General features: G+C 41.2%; 1 protein-coding gene and 1 long non-coding RNA gene across 4 annotated transcripts in view; one reads left to right on the top strand and one right to left on the bottom strand.

Annotated features, from left to right (window-relative positions):
• Positions 1 to 20,571, top strand: part of plekhg5b (pleckstrin homology domain containing, family G (with RhoGef domain) member 5b) — an 82,296-nt gene that overhangs the window by 40,170 nt on the left and 21,555 nt on the right. For all 3 annotated transcript variants that reach the window (XM_042098853.1, XM_042098854.1, XM_042098855.1), the window contains exons 2-7: positions 4,251 to 4,392; positions 5,566 to 5,665; positions 7,326 to 7,386; positions 7,545 to 7,636; positions 8,106 to 8,242; positions 9,005 to 9,174. In XM_042098853.1, coding sequence (XP_041954787.1) covers positions 4,251 to 4,392; positions 5,566 to 5,665; positions 7,326 to 7,386; positions 7,545 to 7,636; positions 8,106 to 8,242; positions 9,005 to 9,174 — 702 coding nt within the window. The remainder of the gene's footprint in view (positions 1 to 4,250; positions 4,393 to 5,565; positions 5,666 to 7,325; positions 7,387 to 7,544; positions 7,637 to 8,105; positions 8,243 to 9,004; positions 9,175 to 20,571) is intronic.
• Positions 14,257 to 16,890, bottom strand: LOC121713899. Its single transcript, XR_006032975.1, has 3 exons — positions 16,845 to 16,890; positions 14,837 to 14,890; positions 14,257 to 14,401 (listed from the first exon to the last, which is right to left on the bottom strand). It is a non-coding gene; the product is annotated as an uncharacterized LOC121713899 (long non-coding RNA).

The following is a 20,571-nucleotide window of genomic DNA, read 5'->3' on the forward strand; positions in this document are numbered from 1 at the left end:
AGTGAATTGACTGCCTAGAAATACAACGTGTGCAAACAGGTTCAGTGTTTGCAGTCATATTTGGATTTCCTTCCTGCAGGCAGTTTACTAGAGGCTAAGCTTTACAGGATTTTTATGAAGCGAAAGAGAAGTTTGAAGTGAAAGTGACAGTAGCCAGTTAATGCAGTAGTTTGTCGTTTCCATCACCAGTCATCATCATTGGGGCAAACCAAACTGGCCAAGGAGCTGTTTGCTTGAGTTGTACTATGCAATGTTTCTTACTCTAAAATTGACCATCAGCATTCTAGAGATCTGTGTTTTGCGTGTGGGGATGCTTGTGGCTCAGCCTTGGTACGAAAAGAAGAAAAAGCCGGTAGTGACTGCTCCAAATGTAAGAAAAGAAGCATATTGTTTGGGCATTAGGTGGTACATGCCCCCAGATGACTCAGAGGGGAGTCATGCTATTTTGTCTATTTTGGAGGGCTAAGTGGTTAGCCTGGCTAACGCCAAAGATGGGGTCTGGGAACTACACATTCATTTTCTCGTATTTGGCGACTAAGTGATAAGGTAGGCTACAGCCTAAATCAGGGCTATATGTTTAAACTGCTGTAACTTGTGGTTACATAACAGCCCTACTGCTACAACTTATGCTACTTATGCAATGTTCTTTTTTTTTTTTTTTTAAGTATATTTTTTTGGGCTTTTTATGCCTTTAATTCGACAGGATAGTGGAGAATGACAGGAAGTGAGTGGGAGAGAGAGTCGGGGTGGGATCCGGAAAGGACCTCGGGGCGGGAATCGAACCCGGGTCGCCGGCGTACGGTGCAGGTGCAGTGAGGGGTTAGGTGCCTTGCCTACTGGTCTGGGTTCGAACCGGAAACCCTCCGGTTACAAGTCCGAAGCGCTAACCAGTAGGCCACGGCTGCCCCCCACAGTACATTAACACCATTAATTATTATGAATACTGTACATTAACTCTGTTGCCCAGATATCCACTAAACAAGTTCAGTCAGCGCTGGCAAGTTTTTCTTCTAATACCACTTTGTACTTTGTGTGACACTGTATTAAATACAATGCAAATCAATGAAAGACTGCCGAAGCAAATGTAATGGTGCTTTTGACAATGCCATTGTTATAAAAATGCTATATAAATAAATTGACATTGGCATTGACACAATTCTACATATAGCTCCTATACAAGCATCTTCAATCTCAATGATTGCCACCACTGTTGGGACATGGTAGTGTATGTGGAAAATAATCTGTGTGTGTGTGTGTGTGTGTGTGTGTGTGTGTCATGGGCTGGCATGGCGACTCTAGGCCCACACACTGGCATGCTGCACTAACAAACCAAATTAACATATACACCTGTCCTGACCGCTGGCGAAAACGCAGAGAGCCAATGTGTTAATATCAGGACTACTCATAATGTGCTTAGTTTCAACCCTGAAATCCGCAACCAAAACTACATTAAGAAGCGGTAAATATATACACTACCGGTCAAAAGTTTGGGGTCACTTAGAAATGTCCATTCCACTCCATTATAGACAGAATACCAGCTGAGATCAGTTGCATTATCAGGGCAGCAGTTTTCAGATTAGATTATGTGCTTACATAATTGCAAAAGGGTTCTCCAATGTTTTCTCAGTTAGCCTTTTAAAATGATATCAGATTAGTAAACAAAATGTGCCTTTGGAACATTGAATGAATGGCTGCTGATAATGTTAATGTTAATGATAATGTAGATGTTACATTAAAGATCAGCCATTTCTTTCTACAACAGTTGAGAACCCTTTTACAATTATGTAAGCACTTAATGTAATCTGAAAAGTGCAACTGATTTCAGCTGGTATTCTGTCTATAATGGAGTGGAATGGAAATTTCAAATTGATCCCAAACTTTTGACCGGTAGTGTATTTCCTATACTATTTATTTATTTATTTGTTTGTTTGTTTGTTTGTTTGTTTATTCATGTGGTTGTGACTATTAGCACAGTGTTTGTGTTGTCAGGTGAAACATAACAGGCTCTTTGCGGATATTTGGATGCTGTGTTGTTTTAATCAGTATTGCTACGGTCATTCCAAATAAAATGATCAAAGTGTGTGTGTGTGTGTGTGCGCGTGTGTGCTGGTTATCCCTGACTTTGTGGGACATTATGGTGTTTCTACCAAAGGTTGTTGGGAGATTTGTGAGAAAGAAATTTGTGTTATTTGCACAAATATACTCATGCTCAACATCTTTAGGAACCTATGTGCAGGACACATTTTTAGAGACCGAACTTTCTAGAAATGTTTAGTTCCTAACTGCAGTTAGAGTGCTTGTAAGTCAGTGCCATCCCAACACAGCCCCATACACAGTGGCTCTATCCACACACACAACTATGGGCTGTGGCTGTGGGAAGGCATAAAAGCACAGTTAACTCAATTCCACTGATTGGACTGGTTGCCGGTCACACTTGTGAGCGCCAAAAGGGCGCTGTTGTTCATAAATGCTCTATTTAAACATGTTTGTCCTGAGGCGAGAAGCCTTGGTTGTTTGCTGTAGAGCACAGACTAGAGACTAGAGAGTACAAAAGCCCCTCTAATCCCTCCGCCCTTCTCTCACTCGGTCAGATGGAGTTGTCCGGAGCGCCGTCAACGATTAGCATAGCAGATTAGAGGGCTTCTGGCCCTGGGGAGCTGTCTCTCTCGTCCAGTAGGTTGATTGGGAAGGACCCCTCCCGCACACTCACCCTTCTGGACTTAACCTGGCTAGACATGAAGGCCAGGGGGGTTAATTAGGCAGATCGGCTGCCGCCCTGGGGGAGGGGGCAAAGAGGCAGAGAGGAGGCTGGGAGGAGGATCACTGGAGTTCCGTCCAGTGTTGTTCTCCGTGTATGTTGTGTGGTCAGGGATGGAGCCCATGGAGGCAGACAAACAGCAGTGCTCACATCCTGCACCTCTGAAGGTAAAGTGAGATGAATGTAGGTGTGTGTGTGTGGGGCGGGGGAGGGGGGGGGGGGGGTTAAGGTGTTTGGGAACTGAGGAATTGGTTCTATACTTTTATCCTGTGTCATTGAAAAGAGCTCAATGGTGTTTAAAACCCCCACCATTGACTTCAAGGCAGCGCTGTGACCGTTGACTTTAAGGCACCTAACCCAAACCCTGACCTTAACCCTAACCCTAACCCTAACCCTAGTGCCTTCCATGCGGCGCTGCCTGGAAGATGACGTTGGAATGGTTTTATTTCTGTAGCACTGCACTGTTGTCTCCAGATGACAGTTTAAATAATGTGTATATTACTATTGTGTAATAGTTTTTAACCTTATTCTAACAACCACACATGATACTTAGTGTTTTAAGACAGAACAGTATAGCGGACTGATGCGTGTCTGCATAAGTACATTGTGTTGGATGTTTGTTGATATTGAAAAGGCTCACTCACAGTTTAAACACACACAGACACATGCATATGACAGGAAGTACCTTTGCCGGATGCTTATTGTCTCTGTTCCTGTGTGTCTGAAAACTGACCCCACAAGCTTCATACTGGAATGTACAGGCTGAGCAAGAAAGCTGAGGCTGAAGGATGAAAAATGGTGTCAGCCTTGCAGTGCTGTTTGTCCCTTTCATCCTCAAAACCTCCTCTGACTTCAGTAGATGAAACAATATGGTTAGGATAACCGTGTATGCTATCTATAGTCAGTGTTGGGAAAGTTCACTTTCTACGTGAACTAGTTCAAAGTTTTAAAATTTTAAAATGAACTAGTTCAGTTCATAGTTCATAATTCAACATTTTGAACTAAGATCACACTTTCCAAAAATGAACTAGTTCATAGTTATTTTTTTTTCATATGTTGCTGCGAGCTATTATTTTTCAAAATTATTGCTACAGCCCATATAGAATGCAGTTAATTTAGGTTGAGGATCTGTCTTGACAGTCTTTTGATTTTTTATTGGCTTGCACATACCTTCTAGCCAGGTGCTTCAGTTCAATGTGCCGTTTCAGGTTTGCTGTGGATGTGACTGAAGTGCGGGCAAAGTTTGCACAGAAATGTATTATTTTTCCAATCCTCACCGACCTTGTCATAAAACTTGTTTAAATGATCATATTGTCCATCCTACACTGGAGAGTCTTGCCATGTGTTTGTATTCATTTATTCTGTTTATGTTCATGTCTCTGTGAGACAGAGGGAAATAGATATACAATGTTGGATATCAGGATCTGTTAAGGATGAGGATTAATATACACCCCTCTCTCTCTCCCATTCTCTCTCTCCCCTTCTCTTATAGGTGTGCCACCATCCACATTGCCAGGAACTCAATAAGGAGTCCCCACTATTGCTTTGCTCCTTGTGTGATGTCCATTGCCATCTCAATCCAGTAGACAGTATGCACTTTGACAGGCACCCACATTTTAACCCAAATCTACAAGGTAAGAAAAGGGAAAAAACAACTCATAGCCATACAGACATGTACTGGCACACAGGTATGCATACTGATGCTGTAGCTATCTTTGATACCAAGCTATGTTTGATACTGAATTTAGGGTAATGAAGTATCTGGATAAATACCCATCATGATAGTTATTGCAGAGTTTTCATATATACTCCTATTATCATCCTCGATCATCATCATCTATGGCCATGCTGTCTGTGTTCTGCAAGAGTTTGTGGGGACAAGGTAGTGATTTTAAGTGAGTAACTTCATCTCAGACATCGGCTCCGATGTCGGCTGTGAGATAAAGGGCTAGTAGAACCAATCTTGTGCAATCTTACAGAGATGTGTGATCAAATTCTCATGGTGGATACAGTTGAAGGAAGGTCAGGAATATCATGGAGAATTGCTGAGATTATATGCATAGGCCCGTAACTGCACACTTATTAATAATGTGGTGTGTGCAGGGTCTATCCTTATTAATAATGTGGTGTGTGCAGGATCTATCCTTATTAATAATGTGGTGTGTGCAGGGTCTATAGTATCCTTATTAATAATGTGATGTGTGCAGGGTCTATAGTATCCTTATTAATAATGTGATGTGTGCAGGGTCTACATTAATAATGTGGTGTGTGCAGGGTCTATATTAATAATGTGGTGTGTGTGTGTTCAGGGTCTACATTAATAATGTGGTGTGTGCAGGGTCTATATTAATAATGTGGTGTGTGCAGGGTCTATCCTTATTAATAATGTGGTTTATTAATAATGTGGTGTGTGCAGGGTCTATATTAATAATGTGATGTGTGTGTTCAGGGTCTATATTAATAATGTGGTGTGTGCAGGGTCTACATTAATAATGTGGTGTGTGCAGGGTCTATATTAATAATGTGGTGTGTGCAGGGTCTACATTAATAATGTGGTGTGTTCAGGGTCTACATTAATAATGTGGTGTGTGCAGGGTCTACATTAATAATGTGGTGTGTTCAGGGTCTATATTAATAATGTGGTGTGTGCAGGGTCTACATTAATAATGTGGTGTGTTCAGGGTCTACATTAATACTGTGGTGTGTTCAGGGTCTACATTAATAATGTGGTGTGTGCAGGGTCTATATTAATAATGTGGTGTGTGTGTGTTCAGGGTCTATATTAATAATGTGGTGTGTGTGTTCAGGGTCTATTCTGTCACGAAACGTGTCCACCCGCTCTTGTCCCCCGCGCACCAGTCCTCCATCTGACCTGGAAGAAGAGGACGAGGCAAGCAGCGAACAAGGGTGAGTGAATTTAGTACACACACACACACACACACACACACACACACACATTTGATTTTTTTATTTGAATCTGCCAATTAAACTTCTTTACAGAAAGGATTAAAATATTCTCAGAGATGATACAGTTTTGACATTCAAGGGTACATAAAGCATCGCCTACACCACACAGCAAGACTGCCTATCACAGCTGATGTGGAGCAGAATTTTGCCACACACACACATACACATGTAACGGATGCCAGCTAGCTTAGCTGTGCTTGTGGAACGTTGGTAAACCTCACTCTCTGATGCCCCAAAAGTGCTGCTGGCATGAAAGCTAGTAGCCTGGGCTTTTAGCTTGATTGTCAGCACGCTCAACTCCCGATCCAAGGTGATGCTGCTTCGCGGGTTCGAGTCTGGACGTGTGCAGGGCTGAACCGCGCAGGTTACACACACACACACACCAATAGCAATATCTTGTCCACATAACACTTAACAATTTATTATGAGACTTTTTCTTGTTTTTTATTCTGTGCTATTTATTACATTTTATGTTGTTTTTGTTGTTATTGTATTTCCATCTAGAAACATGAATGCTCAATAAGGATTCACACCCTACACCATAATTTACGAAACAAACGTATGACATAAAACTGGCGTAGGACTGGTGTACGCTCAATTCCACGCAAAGCATGGCATAAATAATTTAATTCATGGAATATCGAAATTATATTTAATTAAATATATTATATATAATTAAATTCTCCTGCACATTTGTAGCCTACTTTCCGTAATGTAGCCTGTTATGTTGACACATTTGATGGCTTAGGATAGCCATATGTGGAGAGAATGACCAGTACTTTCGCTTTGGAAAGCGCAACAGTCATAAATTATTTTTTTCAAGGGATAAATGGCAGGTGTTGTATGGTTTTGTAATGAATGTATTTGTAGTATGATGCATTCTCTCTGCGAAAATAAAGTCTGTTACACTTAAATCGCTATGGTTCCCTGGCTTCCTTGATGACAGTTTTCTAGCTGTCAAAATGAACAAGGTTCAGCTGGAATTGTAATGTCACTGTGGCTATATCCAGATCAGAAATAGGATCATTCGACTTGATGCAGGTCTGGCTTGATGTGATGCATGCTGGTTAGAAATGGTGTCCAACTTCCTCCTGCGGGACAGGAAGTTACCATGATGTCACCATGTCACATGTCACACTTCAGTCAGTTTGTGCGAGTTGCTTTCCACGAACTGCACGAGTTAGAACCCGTCCTCATGATGTCATTTCAAACTCCTGATTGCACAGTATCTGAAGGAATCTGCTCCCTTATGTTGGAATGTACAAACATTAACACAAATACAAGGGATTCCTTTTTATATCTGATTTTTGCGACAGTGGTACTGACAACTTTTTGATATTCTGTTATTTTATGCTTTTGGATAGACTATACAGATGATACAATATGTAGAGGAAACACTTAATGCTGAATTTATGTGCTATATGCAGAACCGTTAAATGTATGACAACAGTGGTTTATTAAAAGAATATAGTAATTTATTCCGTCAGCCATCATAAAAGAAGTAGTTATTTATTTCCGTCAGCCATCATTGTAAAAAAATATTTTCTTAGAAAATAAAATATGCGTTTTTGTTTGTCTATTTTTGCACATATATTCTCAGGGAGCATAAAATAAGAGGAGCCAAAGTGGTGAAGAGGAAACCAAGGCGACGACATACAGATGTAAGTTCAGAATATTGCATGGGATCAATAGACACACACACACACACACACACACAAACAATTGTACTCTTACTTTTTCCTCTTTGGATGGTTTTGGATGGTGGGATGTTTTCCTGACTTAGCAATTCAATGTTGTATATGTGTTCTGTACACTCCAGGACCCCAGTAAAGAATGTTTCAGTCTGAAGTTTGACCTCAGTGTGGACATTGACACTGAAATTGTGCCAGCGGTGAAGAAGAAGACCTTGAGGTAAGAGTATTAAAGATGACGAAAGGAAGATGAAACATGGAAGGAGGCAGCTCAGTTAGGAGTGGAATAGTTTTCAGCTGTTCTCATATCTCTTCCTTTCGGCTCATTTGTCACATTTAGTGTCTGTTTGTTTGATAATGGTCAATGGTACAATGGTTGTGTGTGTGCGTGTGTGCATGTGTGTGCGCGTGTGTGTGTGTGTGTGTGTGTGTTTTTTAGGGGCGGTGGTAGTGTAGTGGTTAAGGAGCTGGGCTAGCATGCAGTAGCCTGAAAGTTGTCGGTTCAATTCCCGGCTTCCACCGTTGTGCCCTTGAGCAAGGCACTTAACCCCAAGTTGCTCCGGGGACAATGTGATCCCTTGTAATATAGCTGACATATGTAAGTCACTTTGGTCAAAAAGTGTCTGCTAAATGTAATGTAATGTAATGTAATGTAATGTAATGTGTGTGTGTGCATATGAATGTTACAGAGAAGTTCTTGGGCCTATATTTGAGAGGAAGGGCGTTGAACTGTCTTGTGTGGACTTATTCCTGGATCAGTCGAACACACCACTTTGCTTACATTTTGAGGCGTATCGTTTTGGGGGTCACTATCTCAAGGTTAAAGGTGAGTATCCCTGTTAACCTGTCTCATGATGACACACATTGGCTCCCCTGCATGCATTAGCTAATAGTGACTGTTGAAGTAGTCTATATCAACAATCAGTGAAAAGTCGTCATTTAATGTAGTCATTTTAAATTGTTCGTAATGTCTGTTTATTTCAGTAACTTCAGTGAGAGACAGTGCAGAATCTTACCTACAGCTTTCTCTCATCAACAGACAGTTATCAGAGTTGACCCACACCCTTCCCCAGTGCTGAGACCAAGCAGTGACACTCAGTGTCCTGGTTAATGTAATAAACGCTCTCTTCTACTCTGCTAGTGTCTGGACTAATGCAATAAGCTCGTACCACAAAGTTGCTGAGCTTTGGGGTGGGTCCTGAGATGAGAGCTTGATTTGTCTGTCACATGTTTGCCTACTCTAAAAAGAGAAGAAACGTGTTTCTGTCTTTCTTTGACCTTCATAGTAAATGTAACTATGAGCATAAACAACCTGCACCTAAAACTACTTCAAACTAATTTACATACCATGCCTCAGACATGAGAAACACACACACAAATGCAAAAATGGACACACACACACACACACACAAGCATAGACATCTCCAGCTCTGTTGCATGTTACATTTAACGGTAGAGCTAGATGCAGATTGATGACCATTATGTGTATCCTAAGTTCATCTCCCCACTCTTGACCGTATTTAGATAGATAGATAGATACTTTATTGATCCTCAAGGGGAAATTCATTTGCATTTGTATATATGGCAGCACGTCCTGGAGATGAACTAAAGGTGGAGCAGTGTGTTAAGGACCTGCGCTCGCTAAGCCTACCCAACATGAAGCAATGCGGAGGGCAGAGTAGCTACATCCTAACCCCACCCCCTGATCGCCCAGAGCATGGCTCCCTAGGACGCCGCGACAGCAGTGTGGACCTGCTGGTGAGTACGCTGCGCAGGCATGTCTGCACGTTTACTACACGCTGCAATTTCACCTCTCATCACTCACCTCCTATCAAGTCTGACTTTGTGTTGCTATTGCCCTTCTGTGATGTACTGGACATCAACAAAAATGACATATTTTCCAGAATTGACTCTAGAGTAACATTTTTGAACAAGGCAAAATATTACAGATTGATTGAGTAGATTTGTGAAAATAGGGGTTGTGTTTAAAATTGTTATTTGGCAATGTTGTAAAAACTACTTGCATCTCACTGCATGCCCTCCCTGTGTTGATAACAGTTGATAACAGTGTAAACTCAAGCTGTGCTCACAAGTCTCTAATCATAAATGTCCAGCGATACAGATTTCTCTTCTGGCTCATTGGCATCAGAGAGGTTATTATAAACTCTCAACTAGGCACAACTGTTTTATATGCATTTGTATTTCTTGCCATGAGATTGCAAGTTACCATTGTTGAAAAAAACCTCCACAACGCTGCATCTAAACGTGCCTCTTTACTTTCATCTTAGTATCATTGTTTGAATCATACTGCAAGTGTCTGATCATGTCTGATCGAAAACATGAAACCCAGTGTGTAAAATAGTAGTAGTAGTAGTAGTAGTAGTAGTGTAAAAGTACATCAGCTTTTTGATTTAAAATTATAGGACTGTTCTATGATATGCTGGAGGTGGACGATTTTGTTTTGTACACTGTGTACTCATTTGAGGTGAAGAGGCATGATACATGTGTGGGCTAGTCCTGTCCTCAAGGCATGGGGTCAAGTCAGACTAAGTCATACATTCGCACACAGACATGCTTGATTTGCTTTTCAAGCAAGTCAGGACCCAATCTCTCCTAGTTTAGTTAGGAATTGTGATGTCATAAGTCTCTTATTCAGACAGACTATAAAAGGGACACAGACATGTGTTAAATTAAAGCTGTATATCTCCTGATAACTTTACGTGAGGCTATGTTATGCTTTCCTATAGTTCCTTCCTACTGTAACAAACAGGCAGATCATCTGGTAAATTGTTGACTATGTAACTTTAACAAATGTAACAAATGGTCCTAGACCACTTGATCAGCTGTGCCAGATTACTCAGTGGCTGGTGATTCACCTGACGCTAAGTCGTCATGAAAGATTACTGTTGAGGCCAGGTGATTTCTCATCCTAATTTAGATTACACAATTCACAGAGGTGTGTCATCATACACCCTCATTGCAAATTTCTCTCTAAAACCAGCCATGAGCCAAAACCCCCTGTTACTTCTTTAGATTGGACCTGAGTATCTCATAAAGCAGTGTTATCCTTTATTTGCTGGAAATGGACCTGATTTAATAGTGTTGTAGCAACTTTCAAAAACAGTTGTTGCTTTTATTATTGTTTCGAGTGTTAGTGTTAAGGTGTGCTTTTGTGTGTCTTTTACAGCTATTGTGAGGCCTGCTCACTTGTGCTGGTATAGTTCATAAGATGTTTTGCTTGTCTACTGTTATGTTTTTGGCTTGAAACATGGTTTTGATCTTTCATATTAGTTCTGTTGTACAAATACAGATATTGTACTGACAGTTTTGGTCAGATTTATGATAATCAGTCAAATATTTTTGGGGTTCTGCTGTAGAAGTGAGGAGTTGAGGGAATGGTTAGCCTAAGCTTTTACTCACAGTTTTAACAGAGCTATTCCCTTACTGTCCACTAGGTATACTATTAGGTAGTAATATTAGCTCTTGCCTAATCCACTGGCTGGTAGTCTATGCATGAGGCTAAGCAGGCACTCCCTGTGATGAGTGGGCGAGTGTTTGTCTGTGTGCCTGTCTGTGCAAGTGACCAACGACTGAATTTGCGTAACAGTATAATATAGCAGATTACAAGACACACAGGCACACACATGCACACACACGCTAGTCAGCTGATCTTTTTTTCCTGGAACAGTTTTCAAACACTGTGGTACTGTATATACGTCATTGCTTCAATTGCATGCAAAATTAGCTTTGTATAATCATGAGGATCTGATCCTCATCGTGGTTCTGTCATGTCAGGTGGGATGCATACAGGGCAGAAATGAACACAACTCCGTAACTCTTTAGTTCTGTTTCTTTTTTGTAGTTTAAGGTTGTGCTGGAAAGCAACACTTTCAATTTTCAATAATTTTAAGCCATTTAAAGTGTGGGTAAGTGTTTACTCTTCAGCAATACAATATTATTAAATACTGGTATGAGATATACCCAAATCATCTAACTAATAGGATTTGCCTAGTAATATCAATATGCCAATTTCAACAGAGGTAAAATACTGGCATAACCATTATTATGACCATGTTAAAAAATTGTTGATATTCTTTGGTGGTATTTTGAAGCTATGCTCTAATCTATATATCCGCAGTCTAAACGTGGGTGTGTGCAGGAGCAGTTATATAGGCTAATTATTACTATGCCCTTTCAGTGCAGTGCAATGGTTGCCTAACAACATGATATTACATATTTTCATTGTATTCATTTAGTGGCAAAACTACAAAATGGACATGTGACATACTACTGTAACTTAATCCTTGTGATTTCAAAAGATGAGTTTACAGCACTTTGACCCTAAAAGGCTTGAAAGTTCATCAGCTAGTGTTGGTTCATCCATCCATGTAATTCATTTTGTATCTAAGACAGAGGGGAGATATAGGTTTTAAGTTATGGTTCTGCTTTTATCTTTCTGTGAAACAGTAACAGGTAGCCACTAATCAGAGGCTGACTTTAAAATTCAAAAGGCAAGAAGCCAGATCTGCTAGATCTACCAGATGAGCACTCTACTAGTGACTTGCTTGCCTCAGCGATGGCGTCTCTGCGCAGTGCAAAGTTAAACTGGTCACTTAGGAGGAACATTTCAGGAGCATTCTAGAAGTCGGCCCCATAAGTACACTTCATGAAATACACTGCAAAGTGTTTTTCACAAACATCTGACCCAATAATAATGACACCCTTAATCTGAACCAGATTTTGAATGCAGATTCACAACACTATTACTTTGACGACTGATGCATGTCCCTGACATGATACAAGACCAAATCAATTAATTTGAAGTCCTGCAGGTAAATAGAACATATGCTGCACCAGACTGGGTATGTTTAATAATCCACCACACAGTGTGATATGTTCTGCCCTCCCTTCTGAATCAGGACACCCCTGCGTTCTGGTCTCAGGAATGCATCTTACTTCCTGCTCCTGGGATCTGCCTTTGCCTGTCCGCTTGTCCACTGTAATCTTTAGGTGGGCCTTTGCCTGTCCGCTTGTCCACTGTAATCTTTAGTAGGTGGGCCTTTGCCTGTCCACTGTAATCTTTAGTAGGTGGGCCTTTGTGGTTTCTATTTCCAGCTATCCTCAGTGTCCTGCACAGGAGGCATACTCAGTGTAGCCTTTGAGAGGAGTGTGACCTTTGAGAAACTGTATCATATAATAGAACATATTCATCTTGTGTAGTGCAACAGCTTCAGTGGATTCTCACCACCTCACTAGGGAAGTGGTGAGTTGCTCACTTTTCCCTTGTATGTCTTTTAGAGGGGATTTCCATATGACTTGACTTCAGAATATGGAGCTTCAATATAAGGCACCCACATTTTGTTCACCAGCACATAGAAGCTGCTTAAAGTTTAAAGGAGCCATGACATAAAAAAGAAAATACATTTTAAAAGAATGTTCATGTTAAATTAGTTCAATTGGTTGCATCTAACCAGCTGAAAAATGTCCAAGGGCAATGATGATGATGATGATGATGATGATGATGATGATGACTTGTGTGAAACCGCGCACAGCTGCGTCTTTATAACAGACCAACCTGGAGGATTTACTGGCAGTCTGAAGTCATGATGGGCGATCTTGCTGATCAGCAGCTTGGTGGACTTCATAGTTTGTGACGCTGTTATCAGAGTTCCTTACTCAATCTAGACTGAGGTGTAGATAAAGGAAGGGCAGCCTGGGAGGGGCTTTGAATGACCTCACCAGGCACATCCACCTGCGCTCATTTAGCTCTGCCACACATCATCAGGTACAGTCAGATTTCAATGGTCTATCTAACTGACAGATAGCTACAGTGCCAAGCAGCAGTACAAGGAAGCTGAAATGTTCCTGTTCTCACCTCCACTAACCTCCTCATGTCCTATTCAGTGATACCACTACTGCCTTAAACCTGTTGACCTCCTCATGTCCTATTCAGTCATACCACTACTGCCTTAAACATGTTGATCTCCCCACTGACTTTAGACTAGAGTGCCATTGTTTATTGACTTTGTGTAGGAGTGTATCTGACTGATCGTCAATCCCTGTGATGTATGATGGCATATGCCATATCATGGGTTATTCATCAGATCTGTTAGGGCTTTACTTTTTTCTCCTGTTCTATAACTTCTCATGGCACGTGTGTGTGTCTGTGTGTGTCTGTGTGTGTGTGTGTTTGTGTGTCCGTGTCTGTGTGTGTGTGTGTGTGTGTGTGTGTGTGAGTGAGTGAGAGAGAGAGAGAGTGTGTGTGTGTGTGTGTGTGTGAGTGAGAGAGAGAGAGAGAGTGTGTGTGTGTGTCCGTCTGTCTGTGTGTGTGTGTGAGAGAGTGTGTGTGTGAGAGAGAGTGTGTGTGTGAGTGTGTGTGAATGAGTAAGTGAGGGAGAGAGAGAGAGAGTGTGTGCGTGTCCGTCTGTCTGTGTGTGTGTGAGTGTGTGTGTGTGTGTGTGTGAGTGAGAGAGAGAGAGAGAGTGTGTGTGTGTGTGTGTATGTGTGTGTGAATGAGTAAGTGAGGGAGAGAGAGAGAGAGAGTGTGTGTGTGAATGAGTAAGTGAGGGAGAGAGACAAAAAGTTGAAAGCAGTGAAATGGGTCATGCAGCCTGTGCTGTTATCAGGTTAGGGTCATGCAGCCTGTGCTGTTATCAGGTTAGGGTCATGCAGCCTGTGCTGTTATCAGTTTAGGGTTTAAAGCATACAGAGGTGTCAGAAGGGCCACTTTGTCATGCTTCTGTAAAGGGCTCTACATATTCAGAGTCCTTTAACAAATTTCATACAGGATTTCATTTCACCATATCTGTGAATTTTATTCTGACGCTTGAAGTGTTATTTGGGAAGGTAGAACAAGGCCAATCACTGGCCACTTTGAGATCATGGTGCGCTTCAGTCGACTATCATCTTGGCGTAGCTGGGATTTGCTGCACATTGTCCCTGAGAGCTTGCCAGTTCTGCCAACTCAGGTGAGGCTAAGGAGACCCTGTGAGAGATACACTTTATTTTTTATGTAATGACAAAGCATTCACACATACACACACAAACACTAGACATAAGTAAAAATAAGACTTTGGACAAAAGTGTCTGCTAGCATTGTTAACTAAATGTAACTTGATCGGTCATTTTAATGTTTTTCCATACTTTATCAGTTCACTAATATTTGTCTGTGTCTCTCTCAACAATATGTTATTGCATTTGGGTTAATAGGCTTTTGGCTATCATTTCAGACACTGGCAATGCATTTTCCCTGCTTTTGTTGAACAGCTAACTAAATCAATTGGGATTGTCTATGTATGGTCTATGTCTTTTTTGGGATTGTCTATGTCTTCTGCTTGGTTGAATTACCTATTGTGATGCACTCTTTAGAACCTATGGAGCCTGTGAGTTTTTTTTATAATGAGAACATTTTTTTACTTACACTTTAAGATGTGTGCTCATGTTAGCGCCCTGGGTCAAACCTAAACCTGGGTCCCTGTGGGCACACACACCTGAATGTGGGATGGGTGCTGACGCAGACATCCCAAGTCTCCCGGAAGTTCCGGGAGTCTCCCGCATATTGATAGCGGCTCCCTGACGCCCGCAAATAGAGCTGCACAGTCCCGCCCACAGCCAAAATGCGGTTAGGTGCCGGATGTAAGATTCCCATTCATTTGTCCCATTGACATTTGGAAAAATCCGTATCTAAAGAGTTTTACAGCATGTCTTAGGCTAACCAGCTACGGCATAACTCATAAGCATACAACATATCATTTCGAGTGAAAAAACGAGGAGAAAATCCAAAAAAAGTCAAAGGTACAAGACTGTGTAGATATTTTCATTTCCGAGCGAAGGAACTACTCATCCCATAAACCACCGCGCCTCACTGAGTAATATAGGCAAAATCGGCGCGAATTATTTTGCCATTTCCAACCGGCAACAGCACGCGAACCCTTTCCTCCAAACAGTGATTTTTATATAGTGAATGTGCAGTCACAGTTTTTTCTGATTGCTTAAGCACATTTTTTGTAATTATGGCTTTTTTTGCAAAACTCTACACACAAATGGCAAAACCTCTCACCCAATCAGCAAAACATTGTAGTTCTCTTGCAAAAGCTAACACACCTTGCTTAACTCTTCACACCTTCGTAAAAATGGTGTTTTCGTATCTAACAGTAAACACAAGCCATCACAATAGTAAGCACACAATGTGCCAACAACACACTGATGGTATGAATAAAAAACACATCTGGCTTTTGCTTTCTCTGTGCACAAGGTAGACTATGTCAGTTTGAGGTCATACTTTTGTTATAGTTCTGTAAACATACAGGGATCCCAACTTCAAGTATTAGTGTTTACAGTATTTACACACATCAAAACAAACACAAGTGTGTTTTTCCAAGTCAAAACACAAAATAGCATTTCACTGAGACAAAACAAATCAGTCTACATCGGGTCGTCTCTCTCAAAATTCTGTCTACATCACATGCAATGTCCTAGTCCAAGGCACCGGGAAAAATATATTCTGGAATGACGTATCCAGGCCTGACATGACAACATCCCCACATGTAGACTGTTTTTTTTGTCTGTTTTTTTCTCTTCTCACTCTTCCTTCTCACTCCATCGTACCCATTGTACATTACCTGTGGCTTATTTATAGTGCTTAGGCTGATTGCAAAGTGAACTAATTATCTAAAACAGTTTTCACATGAGAAAGTGTGCCAGAGAGTTGGCAAAATAGTGTAAATAATAGCCATTGTGCCTACAGTTGTGCAAAGTGTGTGTTACAAAATTGCAAACTGAGTGCAAAGCAGTGTTTGTGCTTTTAGTTTTGCGAACTCAGTGAGTGGTTTTGCCATTTGTGTGTAGAGTTTTGCAAAAAAAGCCATAGTTACAAAAAATGTTTTTAAGCATTCAGAAAAAACTGTAATAGCAGTTATTTCATGAGTAATCGTGTAAATAATAGTGTTTTGATATTGAATTTTATATTTATCATCGTGTATTTTATATCGTGTGTGTGTGTGAACGCGGTTAACGTTAACGGCAGTGCTTCATAACGTTATCTGACTCATCCTATGCTGTCATCACTGCTCAGTCGGGCTGATGCATGGACTGGAGCATGGTCTGCTCTTGGACCACCATATTCAGTTTATTAATTTGCCGTGAATTATTACACAAAATGTTCATTAAATGCATTAAGTATTCCTAGGTTAATGATTGATATGAATCATACAGTATGAAGGCTACAGTAGCCTAGCTAATGTTAACTAGCACTGCTAGCAGCATTAACGTTACCAACCTCCCTGCTTAACTCACCACAACTTTGTAGGTCCTGGCCCTTACAAAACCCACAAACTGACTCTCGGACACAGAACAGTCAATAATGTGACCCGATTTAAAGTGCCTTTTTACCCCTTTGGACACTCACTAAAACATAATATATTTCGTACCTGTGTTGCAGCATGTAGGCTAATGTTGGCTGCATTATGTAATGACATACAATGTCGGAAATGCTAAAGGTTAGCCTGTCGGCTACCTGGAAAGTTTGAGTGTTTAAACTAACATTTACAGTGGTCTATTTGATAGTGTATTGGCCCTGACTAAGTTCGTGTGATGTATAAACCCCAATCCTTGTTGATACAAGTACCAATATTCGTCAAGAAAGTTTTTAATCACATTAAGATTTTCGCCATCTTTGTCAATATTTTCCGCTGAAAAAGTTTCAAACTATGACCATAACGGCCTTTCCACCAATCAGAGGCATAACTGTGGGATTGTGGGATTGTTCAGGAGTGTGGGTAATGAAGTACTTACCCAAGAGATCGCGAATAATCGCGAATAACATTTATCTCAAAACAAGGTTAGTGCCCCATGAACTCTTGGTGTCTATAGGAGCATATACAATCGATTAATACAGCCGTAGCTGGTTTTAAGTCTACCACGTGCAGTTAAGTTGTTATGTCTTATACCGCAATTGTCAATCGAGAAATTGCATTGAATTTTTACATCCGGCATCGACTGTGCAGCTCTATTCTCCTGGAATCTAGAGTGCTCAAGAGCGCGCATGCGAGACCGTGTGTGCATCTGAGTGTAGCGCGCATACGAGGGGAGAGAGAGAGAGAGGTGGTGCGTGTGTGTCTGAGCGCATCAAAGACAGAGAGCATCCTGATTGGCCTGTTTCGCTAAATCAACCAATCAGTTTTCAGTGTAGGCGGGCTTTTATGTCTTTTCTCCCGAACTTAATTAATCAGTTCAGTAGAAACAGGAGCGTCATGGTAGAGTCAGTGCCTCAAAAAAAGGAAAATGTAAGACCCATTTCAAAGTGTAGGCTACCCTTGTCTCATAAGAGTAAAACATAATGATGGACCTAGTCTTGCACGCTGCACTGTTTGTAAACAGTGACTTTAGCATTGCCCACAGCGGGTTAAATGATTGCAAAAGACATGTTGAGGTGTAGCCTGGCTAGCGCCACCACTTCTCAATGAGACGTGGTCTGGGAACCAAACGTTAATTTTCTCGTATTTGAAAAAAATGCCCAGATCCGTTTATTGGGTGCCACGGATGTCTATCAAATGCGTCTGTGCATAGCTCATCATTGTCTTGCTTTCCCCCTTGATCTGTGATTGGTCCCCTATCTCAGGCGAAAATTTGCTCCATGGTCTCCAGGCTGCCTTAGCAGCGTGAATCAAATCGCGCGCAAGGCAGCATGGGAACACCCAGGCTAGTTGAGGTGAGTTTAACAAGTGTCAATTCATGTGCATATTATTCAGGCCTATAGCCTACTAGATGGCTAGTTGCCAAGGCTACATGAAAAGACCAAACTACCAAAATCTACATATTTTATTTTCACAATTTCTATCAGGCCTTCCTTATTTGTTGTACTGACATTATTGTATAGGCTAAAGTTTTTTTTTTTTTTTTTGTGATGCCTCCCTGAAATGACTTTTTGCAAGTTGGGATGTCTGCTGACGTGCTGTAGCCAGCTGTGCCACCAGCGCCCCCTTGACGTGAAGTTTTTTGAACTGTTTCACTGCATTTGGAATAGTTTGCAACAGTGATGTAACATAGCTAAGGCTCAGCAGAATCCTGAGATATGCTAGCTTGGCAATGACAGATGAAACCAAGGGCTATGCTTTGGCTGTAGCAGAAATCCATTTAGAACAAATAACTGCAGTTTGTCCAAAGTTGAGAAATGTTGTTGAAATCGATGTGTGGCTGAAGGAAGACAGTTTTTGTGAGTAAAACGTGGAAAGTGTATCAGCAAATCAACACAACACAAGAGTTACAACAGTAGTATAAGTAGTGAGACATAGTTCCCATCCTTATATGCAGTGTCAACAAGGGAGTGGTTTTGATCACTGATTAATCTTTCTGTGTCCCGTCAATGGGTCTTTGTGCTAGAGCTGATGAAATACAAACAAACAGGTAGGAATGTGTAGACTGAAGAGTAAAGCAGGCAGGAGAGGACAGTCACACTGCGTGGACCGTTATAGTGGGAGCAGTGGGACAGAGGCAAGTAGGAGCTGCTTTCAGATGTTTTGTATATTTGCATGTCTTTCTGATAATGTTATTTTTCTAGACAGCTAAGCTTATCCTATCCATGGGAGTAAGTGTGTGCCCATAATGTTTCCCATAATTAATCATAGCCTGATCAAGGGGGTCCTCTTATCAGATGTGAAACAACCACACACTTCAGTGGTATTTTTTGTCAGATGAGGGTTTTAGGTGCAGGTGATAAGATCATGTATAGCAATTTAATGTTATTAAGCTGATATTTTGGCCCTATTTTTCCCCCAGATGTCTTGTCTCTGTCATAGCCATTGATTCTTGGTTTCTGTTGTAGGCTAATATCCATTTCACCAGATTAACTACATGTATTTTATAGCAAGAGCATACACAGGTGTGAAGATTACATGGTTGACATCACTTTCTTTCTGGATTATGTGTTTGCATTTGTGTGAGAGTGACAGAATATTGGTGCATAGTAGTTATTTTACTAACCCCTGTTTATGTTTTTTTTTCTGAATGATGGGGTGTTTTTAGTTTGTCAGTGTTGTTTTAGGAGTTTCCCCCTCACTGAGAACACCCATTCAAGGGCAGTTTGGCTCTCAGTAACATGCCAGGGTTCACTCTGTTGTCATGATTGATTTATATTGTATATGATCTCAGGAAATCTATATGTACCATAGTTTGGTGTAGTATACGCTTGTTTATTTTCACATAATGTCTCCAAAAGTGCCAAAAATAACAAGAGAATTGGTGGAGCACTTAATCAACTTCATTTTATCAAAGCTGGCAGATATAAGCTGAAATCTCTCTGGCCTCTGTTTGCTTCTTGCGAAAAGCTTGTCACATGGACAAGGCTGTATTACATGCTCCACCTATATTTGGGAAATTATTGAAAGCTATTGTCTTTTGTAGGAATGATTTGATACAACTTCTCCAAACACTGTTCTGTCACTGAGTACATGAAGACACTTTTCTTGCACTTCATTTGTCCAGCCATGATAGCCTGTGAGAACTGAGTATTCACTGTTTTCATTTAAAGGGCTTTATGTTGAAAGAGTTACGTTTGTTCAAAAGTCAGTTTGTGAAGTGACCGCATATTCTCTGCTCTAAACAGAGCAATGGAGATCACTGAGTTGAGAAGACAGGAACCCGAGCTCCACTGTTGATGCAGGCAGCTCACTGTGCCGGGATTAGTGTGTGCTTCACTTCACTGTGTGTGCTGAGTGTGTTTCACTAATTCACGGATTGGGATAAATGCAGAGACCAAATTTCCCTCACGGGATCAAAAGAGTATATATACTTATACTTACTTATACTAAAAGGCTGTGTTTCATGAGGCAACAAAAGCCCCAAATGACCACAGTATAGGTGACCAGAGAGAAGTGATTCAAACTAACCACGCAAGGGCAAGCAGGAGGAGAGGACAGGGAGTGACCAATAGACAGGCAGACAGAAAGAAGTCTGAGAGGGAGTCAATGATGGGTGCCTATAAAGGGGCGGTCTCCCCTGCAAGCTGTTTGCTTCAGTCCCTCCTGTATTCTTGACCCCCACCCCCCTTTCCAACTCACTCAATGGGGTGATATCCTGCTAGTTACCGTAGCAATGGGACAGTGCGTGTGAGCTATGTGCTAGTGTTGGCTCAGCCTTCCTAGTCTCACCTTCAGGAGT

Source organism: Alosa sapidissima, chromosome 7 (genome assembly GCF_018492685.1).
Source record: "Alosa sapidissima isolate fAloSap1 chromosome 7, fAloSap1.pri, whole genome shotgun sequence".
NCBI lineage: Eukaryota > Metazoa > Chordata > Actinopteri > Clupeiformes > Clupeidae > Alosa > Alosa sapidissima.